The sequence below is a fragment of the Dipteris shenzhenensis genome, chromosome 21 (assembly GCF_047967505.1).
Source record: "Dipteris shenzhenensis isolate YYH24624 ecotype China chromosome 21, Dip_SZ_1.0, whole genome shotgun sequence".
Taxonomy (NCBI): Eukaryota; Viridiplantae; Streptophyta; class Polypodiopsida; order Gleicheniales; family Dipteridaceae; genus Dipteris; species Dipteris shenzhenensis.
In genome coordinates, this window is record NC_141616.1 from 19,963,569 (window position 1) to 19,973,477 (window position 9,909).

Sequence of the window (9,909 nt, forward strand, 5' to 3'; positions counted from 1 at the left end):
TGGTCTATGTGCTATTTGTGTTACCATTTTCTAATGCTTATCTAAAAAAAGTGGATAAATGCATTGCTACGTTTATATGGGAAGGTAGATGGCACTCGTGCAGTTGAAAAATATTGACCTCACCCAAGGAGGTTGGCGGCCTAGGGTTAATGAGGATAAAAGAAAAGAACGAATTGTTATGCTCTAAATGGCTTCTGCAATTGGGCTATGATTAGCCTTGGGCAATAATAGCTAGGAGACTAATCTATTTGAATGCCCCAAAGGGAATTGGAGAGCCTTGGCAAAATGTAGTACTCTTGGAAGTGCCCATCAAAATACCGCAATTAGATTTACTAGCAAAAATGATTAGTGTATGGAAACACAAGGCTAAGGGCTGCACTTGGGGTGGCTATATGGAGATGCTTCTCTAGGAAGATCTCTGTGGTGGCTAATGGATTGGACCTTTAATGACAGACCTGCCATTATTCGCAGTAATCCGAGAATGGCAGTGAGGCTCTATAAAAAGGTGCTGAAAACATTCAAGCAAATATGGGATCTGGGAGGACTGAACTGGTTTACCCCTGAGCAGATAACAGTGAGTTATGATCTATCTTCAAATGAGCAGGATCTAATAAGAGAGATGCTAAACTTCCTGAAGGAGGAATGACCTCCAAGTCAATTTTATAAGGAGTATGAAGGATTTAAGGGCTTTTGCTGCAAGTTGGGGAAGCCATTATCTAAAGTGAGGTTGAGAGATTTCAAAGATGATTCAGCAACTTCAATCCCAATGCTGGCAAGAGAGCAATGGAAAGCGTTTGCTCCTCTTGAGAGTACAGCTATATGGCACATGCGATTAAGACGAGTGTGGAAGGCTACCCCCTCATACAAAATGAATTTCATGCTATGGAGAGTCCTGGTTGAAAAGCTTCCGGTGAGAGCTCGGATCTCTAAATGGAATTCGAGAGTCTCCCCTCTATGCCCATTGTGCAACAAGTTTAGAGAGACGCACATGCATGTGCTGTGGGAATGCAAGAATGCCTGTGATGAATAGATAAAAAATGGAGCAGCTCACAGATATTCATAAGAATCAAATGGAAGATGGCTTTACTAGGTGACAAAGGGGCTCAATGATTTACTCCATGAGGCTTTATAGCTTATTAGAGGTGTGGTCATCATGCAAATTTGGGCATTTAGCAATAGAATTATCTTTAACAGATTACAAGTAAGAATGCCTCTTGAGGAGATTATGCTAGATGCACTATTTGGAAAAAAGCATGATGCTTGCAAAGTTTTCAGTCAACATTGGGACTAGATGTCCTTGCCTTTTTTTTAAGGCAGAGGGCTTTTATCTTATGTATTTTCCCTTTTTTTCCACTTTTAATACAATTTTGGATTCCGCAAAATATAATAAATAAACAGTAATAATTTCGAATACAAACTCATGGCTTATCCGATTAGCTTCAACATAGAGCGTGCCTTTTAATACAATTTTGGATTCCGCAAAATAAATAAATAAACAGTAATCATTTCGAATACAAACTCAAGAGCGTGCGTACTACGTGTTTTTTGTCGCAGTTATTTCTAGAAAGACAGGCGCACAGTTTTCTGTCACTCCGTGTGGCCAAACGATTATATATAAAAGGGGGAGAAAGATCGAACTAAGCAACAAGGAGAGAGCTCGAACTGAACTGAAGAAATTAGATATCTGAACGACAGACTGATTTGATTTAACAACAGGTGAGAAGTGTCTTAATATGTGATAGGATCGAATATGTCTACAACGCAGTATTGTTGATTTGATTGATGCAGTGATGTTACAATTGTGTCTGCTAGTCGGCGCTAACTCCATAGGGCCTTTGTTCAAATCTGGTTATTATTCTCGATCGAACTAGAAATCTGATTAATCTCGCTTGGCGCAGTTACTGCATACAGCTACGAGGAGGATGGCATCTAAACTGCTTGGCAAGTTAAAGCCAGGATCCTCAAAGGACCCGGTGGATGCAGACTCCAAGCCCGCGAAGGAGGACAAGAAAGCCATGGAATTGATAGCCAAGTGGGCGTCCAAAGGTAAAGCCAAGGAATTCCCTGAGGAGCTCAAGGGCTACCTCCAAAACCACCCGCCATTACAGGTGCGCGCCACTCAAACACAAGCAGGCTTGTACGATTACGCCCTCAAATTCAAGAGAGGCAACGTAGTTGTCCTGCCCTCCGGTGATGTGACCGTTGAAGGGACAGAATACCAAACGTTTAAGGCTCTGCTTGTTCCCATGGTAAAACGTAACGATGCCGGCACGGCGATCCAGTCGTTTCCGCGACAGCAATTCACGATGCTAGATCTCGCAAACCCGCCGCAAGATCGACTGATCGCCACACCCAAGCTTTCAGGTAAAATTAGCATCCTTTCTCCTACTAGAATTCATGCCAACAAACAGGCGTACCGTCAATGCACGACAAGATCATCTACATCTCTTCCTCGATGGCACCGAACTGTTGTTTTAAAGCAGTGCACATACTGCACTGGGAAAACTTGTTTGTCTTAGACAACAACTCATGGATAAGAAATGGCACCAATTTCACAATATCGGGCGCTACGTAATCAATCAAGCACCGCAAATATGAGATTCGGACATCGTCTAACCCTGCCTTTCCCACTGTTGTCTCAATGATTCCTAGATTATTCTCAATTGATTCTTCAATCATCTTTGCAACATTGTATATCTCTGTTATAGTTTTAATTGTAATGATCCATTTACTCTTGAATTTCTTCATGCGATCCTTTGACAACTTTTGGTTACCTGGTGCTCTATTAATGATAGATTTCTCTCTTTTCCTTCTTCTTGCAGGCTGCAGCTTCGTGGTGGGGATCGCCGATAAAAACGTGTTCTACTTGGGGCACGCGCAGCCACCGAGTTCAGGGGGACAACAAAAGACCATGGGAGCGCAGCTGGCGCGCTACTTCAAGGAGGCTAACAAAGACACGGTATTTGATGGCGTGCAAGTGAGCAGAGTGGAGGTCTTTGGCGCGGATGCAGAAGGCTACGGCGTGGATTCAGAGGCGACCATCTTGGGTTGGGTATCGGACAGCAAGCTGTTCTTGGCCATCAGGAGCTCCACGGCCGGTCTTAGAATCGTCACATACCCTCACTAGAAGAGAGAATCATGCATCCGTTGCATGGTTAAATAATCTGGGTCTTTTATTTCAACATATAACGCAAGGCTATGGAGTTCATTTGATAATATGTTAGCCTCTTCCCTCATCCCAGCAAAATTTACTTTCCCACATAGATAGACGCTATCATACTTAATATATGGAGAGCACATGTGGCCACCTCTCATTTTTATACAAATTCATGTAGCAGAGAGGGAGACGGTGGTCAATCTGGAGTTGGACTTCTCTCACACTACATCGAGGGTTCCATCCATAGAGTATCAATAGCATGTTATGGTGTTGTTACTCTATGGAGGGTTCAATTTGTAGCGTCAACACCGTATTAGATAAAGTGGGACAAAAGTTGCATTTTGGGAATTTTGAAATTGGGTGGATTTCATTAAATTTGGGAAAGGTTTCATTAAATTTGGAAAAATTTTCATTGATTGTGGGATTTTTTCCAATATTGAATATGTTGATATTTGAAAATTTCAATGATTATGAAAAACTTCATTGGTTGTGAAAAGTTTCATTGGGTATAATAACCAAAACAAAGCATGCATTTATGGTAGAGTTTGAAAATCATGTATTTAGTGGTGTTAATAAACACTGTTTGCGGACAACATGTATATTTTATTTGAGGTGTTAATAAACACCAGTTGGTGGTGTTAACAAACACCGTGCAAAGTGAACCACTAGAAACAAAGTTGTTGGTGGTGAAAGACAACTTCTAAAAATTGTCATATTAATAATATGCAAATATCCCTTGATAAGATAACAACAATTGAGAAATATCACATGAGAACACATATTACAATGGAAGTTTGGGAGATCAAGAGGGAGAAAATCATCACCATTTTCTATGCTCTGATACCAAGCAAACTCTCCTATGCTTTGATACATACACTCCATGCAATCTTAATCTTCTTGGGTCTATTTATGGCTTTTAATGTCCATGACTAGACCAATGCATCAATACACTCCCATACCTGTGGATCCAACCTATTCTATGCCCAATACTTGTTCTAGTAGTCAACATAGGCATCTGCATCACTGAGCTCCTTTCTCTTAATTGATGGTGTCTAATACTGAATTAATAATTTCTCAAAGTTAGGACATCTTGGCACTTGATACGGCAACCCCAAGTCATATGGGGTATATAGGGTCTGATGGCCTCACCAAGACGAAGTCGCCTTGCTTAACATCCACCATTGGTCTAAACTCTTCCCTTGGTTTATCTTGTAGCAGCTTGCAATAGTGATCATTCCATTCCTCATAGCCTTCGAACTCATTAATGCAAGCATCTATATCATCCTCCTCATGAGGCGATTGTGTTCTTGGCCAAAAGTCTCTGTACACTCCTATCTCTGAGATGTTTTCCTGTTCGAGCTCAACAATCATGGTTTTTCACTAGTCTATCACTGGCCTAATGTAGGACTCATACGATGCATTATTTCCACTTGCAAATCTCTCCCAAAACTTACTGTAATCCTTTATGCTTGATATTAATTGCAAGTGATCTCTAACAAATGCAGCCATTGGCAGTATATCTGGACAACTTGTTGGCAACAATGGTCGACCCTCACTATCTTTTTTCCACAGCCCGATTCCCCCTTCAATGGTGGGCATCCGATTCGGTGATTTTGGATGCACCTTGTACTACATCATAGGTCTGTCACCTTGCATGTAAAATCGAAATTGTAATGGCTTTGCATGACCAACTAGCATTTCTTTCCCATCACATAGGTAGCAATCCACATAATCCTTGAAGTTAGGAACCCATGTAAGAAGAAATGGTGCTGGTGAAGATGATGTACATTTTTTGAATGTATCTATCAAATGAGGGAAAGTGAATGTTTGTCCCCACTTGGAAGCTCTCATAGAGCCTACTGAACATTGCATCAATGTCCTCATGGGTGTGTCTTGCCATCAAGAAGACCAATTGAACTGTCTTGAAAATGCCCCTTGCTACAAGAAGAGAAAGGTATGCAAACAATTTTTGTTCTCAGACCCACAATTATCTAGTTGGAGTAGCAAGTTCTCTGGCAACTTTTGGTATGGTGGCTCAACAACAACACTTCCCTCTGAAGAGGGTGGGTTTTCTCTTGTATTTGACGGCAACAAATTCGTACATGTGTATGTAGCCCTTGCAATGGAAGTTGTCATGGCATCCGTGACAGACTTCGGGTCTCTTTGTTTAGGCACCCTATTAATGAAAGTGTACCTTCTTTTCTTTGAAGATGGATCACCCCTTTTCAACATTCGATCATTGACCACCTCATCCATTCCAGCAACGTGGTCCATGGGCACACATTGTTGCAATGGGCTTCCATCAAGTAAGGTAATCTACTTGATGGGACACTTAACTAGGTTGAGAGAGCTAGCATCTTGCATAGAAGACCCACTTCTTGTAATTTGTTCTTTCTTTTCAATACCCACACCAATGCAATCGTTACCCAATAGGTCAAAGTTTATAGAGTCACCTGGGAAAACATACAAGATCACACCTTCCCCCATGGTCTTTGTTTTGCTCTCATCCCACAAGATAATCTTTTTCTTTCCAAGATTCACAAATGAAATTTTCATTTTCAATGAAGAAACTTGCATTGCCTCAACATAAGCTGGCTCAGGCTCACTTGGTCCGCCTTCTTGAGTCATAGGATCATCTAAAGAGTCACCAACATGTTTTAGAGAGCCCTTAGACCACTTGACAACACTCCAAAGTGCCTCACCAATAAGCACTGCATCCATAGTGGGAAATGGCAAGAGCATGTTACTACTGATAGATTTCTCCATTATCACCGATACATTTTCTGCCCCAATCTTCACACCTCTACAGTAGGCCTCGACCCTCCGGATCTATTGCACACACTACACCAATTCCAACCACTTTATTCCCCACCATCATCATGACCTTGTCCCTGCATTTGATAGTCATCCCATGTCATTACGATTATAGGTAAATAAATTATGAACAAGCCACAACCAAAGAATTTCATAAGACCAACAAAGATGTCCTTGTAGTGGGGAAGAATGGCAGTAGTGCCATTCTCAATGTGCGATTGTGGAGAATGGCACCGGTGCCGTTTTCCATGTGAGTCTGGCTTTCCTATGGACATTGGCACTAGTGCGAATCTCCATGTGGGTTTATGGAGAATGGCACCAGTGCCATTCTCCCCAAACCCACATAGAGAAATGGCACTAATGCTTGTTGGGATATCTCAAGGTGTATGCCTCAGGCACACCTTGGTTTCTATGTGTGAGTGCTAGAGGCACAGTTAGGTGCCCATAAGCACAGTTAGGTGATGGAAAGCCACATAGGATGATTGAGAGAATCTAGGAGCAGATTGAGGAGATGATTGTGGAGCTCTGAAGTCATCAATGATGTCAGTGAGCATGTATGAGGTGCCTACTTAAGGACCTCACTCTTCTTCATTCTATAATGCAAGTATTCTGAGTTTGTGTCCACTCTTTGCTTTCCTTTCAGTTTACCAACATGGTATCAGAGCCCTTTGATCCCCCTTGAGCCCATTTCTGCCACATCATAATCTTCTTCTTCATCTTCTTCTTCACCATCTCTTCCTCTTCTTCCCAAAGTTTGCTTAAGCTTGTTCTCCTCCACTTCTCAACCATTTCCCACACCCTTCCTGCTGGAGATCTACCTCAAAGGGGCGAACCCCTGGCTGAAAGGAATTGAAGAAAGACGCCCTCGTTTCGTCGCCATTACACGAAGATCGTCGACTTTTGCTTCTGCGTTTTCTCTCAGCATACTTCATCTTCCTCTAATTCCTTTTAGGGGTAGATTCTCCATGCCTTGGGCTATCCTGTGCTAAAATCTGAGGAGCAATGGCTACATATTCAAGGATAAATCAGTGAAAAACCAGTCGACTTTGAAGGGGCAAGCTATGGAGTTCTGATGCGTTTTTGTGCCTCTTCTTCCCAGACGACCTTCTGTGGTATATCAGCTCTCTTTTGCCTCAGAAACCCCCTTTTCCTTTGCTCTGAAGAGTAAGCTACAAGCCCTCCAAGTTCAGCCTTTTGGTTTTGACAGTTTTGACAAGCTTTTTGAAGATGATGCTACATAAGATGCTATTCTAGCATTTCTATTTTTTTGAAACTTTCAATAACATTAGTACAAGTGTAGCTTCAGTTGTGCTTTGAATTGCTATACCTGGTTTTCATTGGAAAGTTCTCATTTCAAGCCACCTCTATGAAACATGTAAGAAAAAGCATCATTGATTGAATATTGGTCACAAGTCTTTGCTACATCAAGTGCTTATATTTTGGAAGCCTTTCAGTTATTTTTTGCCTTGTAAGAGAGAAAGACACTGCCTAATATCTGGGTTAGACCCTCTCATGGCTACCCTATTGAATCTAGAGAAGTTCAATGGAAAGGGCTTCCACACATGGCAGATGAAGATGAAACTTGCATTGATGAGGGAGAACCTCTGGGGACTTGTCAAACCGACTCCAACCGCTTCTTCTACAGCCTCCAATGCTGGAGAATCCTCAACTCCGACATGCCCGGCAAGGGATCCCGCTAGAGAGGAGAAAGCATATGGTATCATTGCTCTTGCTTTAGGAGATGATTATATTCACCACATCTCTGACTTAGAGTCTCCTTCAGAAGCTTGGCAGAAGCTTGACATGATTTTTGGTGCTAGCTCTCACATCTCTAAATTATCACTTAAAATCTCTTTCTTTGAATTGAAGATGGTTAGTGGCACTAATTTGGCAGCTCATGTCAACTACATGCAGAGTCTTATGACTCAATTAGCTTCTATCAACTCTCCTATTACTCCAGATGATGCTATGGTAGTGTTACTTAAGAGTATGCCTGAAAATTATGATCATATAGTTACCACTTTGAAAAATCTTCCTAATCCTAATCTTGAAGGTATTATCTCTGCTCTCCAAGAAGAAGGCATATGGAGCTCAGGAAAGGCAATGACACTGTTTATGCTATAAACGTCCAGAAGGGCAAGTTTACCCCTTGCAATCACTGTGGAAAGACAAATCACCTTTCAAAAGACTGCTTCAAAATTAATCCATGCAAACACTGTGGCAAGAACAACCATCATGAGAAATTTTGCAGAGCCAAAGCAAAGAGAGAAAATGCAAATCTAGTTTCAGTTGATGAGCCTCCACAAGATGAGGCATCCTTTGAAGATTATGCATTTTAAATCATCTCTATGTATGCTCCAGATCTCTCTTTTTATGCCAAGGTGCTCAGCCTGGATAGTCCTCCAAAATGAATGAAATAAACTATTGTGTTTTGTGTGCTTTGTAAACACCTCTGGTCACCATATGATGTAGGCCATGTGTATGTGTTTTTGCTCCATGGTACCTCCTGCAGACATTGTGTGCATGTACATGCAAGGGAGATAACCATTGGAAGGTCTTTTAGTATCCCTTTTCTTTACCTTACACCCATGGGAACCCTTGCTAGCATGAGAACCTAGCCATAGATTTATCCTTGACCACCATGAGATGGCATGAGAAACTATGAGACTAGATGTATCCTTGACATAGCCTGAGGCATTCCCTTGAGGGGGGGTATGTTGGGATATCTCAAGGTGTATGCCTCAGGCACACCTTGGTTTCTATGTGTGAGTGCTAGAGGCACAGTTAGGTGCCCATAAGCACAGTTAGGTGGTGGAAAGCCACATAGGATGATTGAGAGAATCTAGGAGCAGATTGAGGAGATGATTGTGGAGCTCTGAAGTCATCAATGATGTCAGTGAGCATGTATGAGGTGCCTACTTAAGGACCTCACTCTTCTTCATTCTATAATGCAAGTATTCTGAATTTGTGTCCACTCTTTGATTTCCTTTCAGTTTACCAACAATGCTAACCCCCTAGTGGGTTATTGATGAATGGCATTGGTGCCAATCTCCAGAATCCATGAATGAGTCTATATAATTTTTTTGTGAAACTATTAATTATTTCCCTAAAATTATTCTCTAAAGCATGACTTCTTTCCACCATCATCATGACCTTGTCCCCGCATCTGCCCCTCTCATTGCAATTAAAAGAAATTAATTATGAACAAGCCACAGCGAAAGAATTTCATAAGACCAACAAAGATGTCCTTGTAGTGGGGAAGAATGGCACCACTGCCATTCTCCATGTGGGATTGTGGAGGATGTCATTGGTGCCATTTTCCATGTGAGTCTATCTTTCCTATGGAGAATGGCACCAGTGCCATTCTCCATGTGGGATTGTGCAGAATTTCATAAGACCAACAAAGACATCCTTGCAGTTTGGGACAATGGCACCATTGCCATTCTCCATGTGGTATTGTGGAGAATGGCACTGGTGCCATTCTCCATATGAGTATGGCTTTCCTATGTACATTGGCACTAGTGCGGATCTCCATGTGGGTTTATGGAGAATGGAACCAATGCCTTTCTCCCCAAACCCACATAGAGAAATGGCACTGATGCCATTCCCCTAGTATGTTCTAGAGAATGGCATTGGTGCCAATCTCCAAGATCCATGAATGAGTCCCTAAAATTTTGGTAATTTGATAAAACTTTTTTTTAAGCATGAATGATTTCCACCATCATCATGACCTTGTCACCGCCTCTGATAGCCAACCCCTCTCATTACAATTGTAGGATGTTAATGATGAACAAACCTCGAACAAACAACAACCAAAAAATTTCATAAGACCAACAAATATGTCATTGTGGCAGGGGAGAATGGCACCGCTGCCATTCTCCATGTGGGATTGTGGAGAATGGCACTGGTGCCATTCTCCAAGTGAGTCTGGCACCAGT

At 41.8% G+C, this 9,909-nt stretch overlaps 1 protein-coding gene across 1 annotated transcript; it reads left to right on the forward strand.

The window, feature by feature from the left end:
• The first annotated feature begins 1,594 nt into the window (after positions 1-1,594).
• On the forward strand, positions 1,595-3,455 carry LOC147888604 (uncharacterized). Its single transcript, XM_087392986.1, has 3 exons — positions 1,595-1,716; positions 1,899-2,364; positions 2,823-3,455. The coding sequence occupies exons 2-3, from the start codon at positions 1,923-1,925 to the stop codon at positions 3,125-3,127; spliced, it is 747 nt and encodes a 248-aa protein (XP_087249112.1). The 5' UTR covers positions 1,595-1,716; positions 1,899-1,922; the 3' UTR covers positions 3,128-3,455.
• Positions 3,456-9,909: the final 6,454 nt, after the last annotated feature.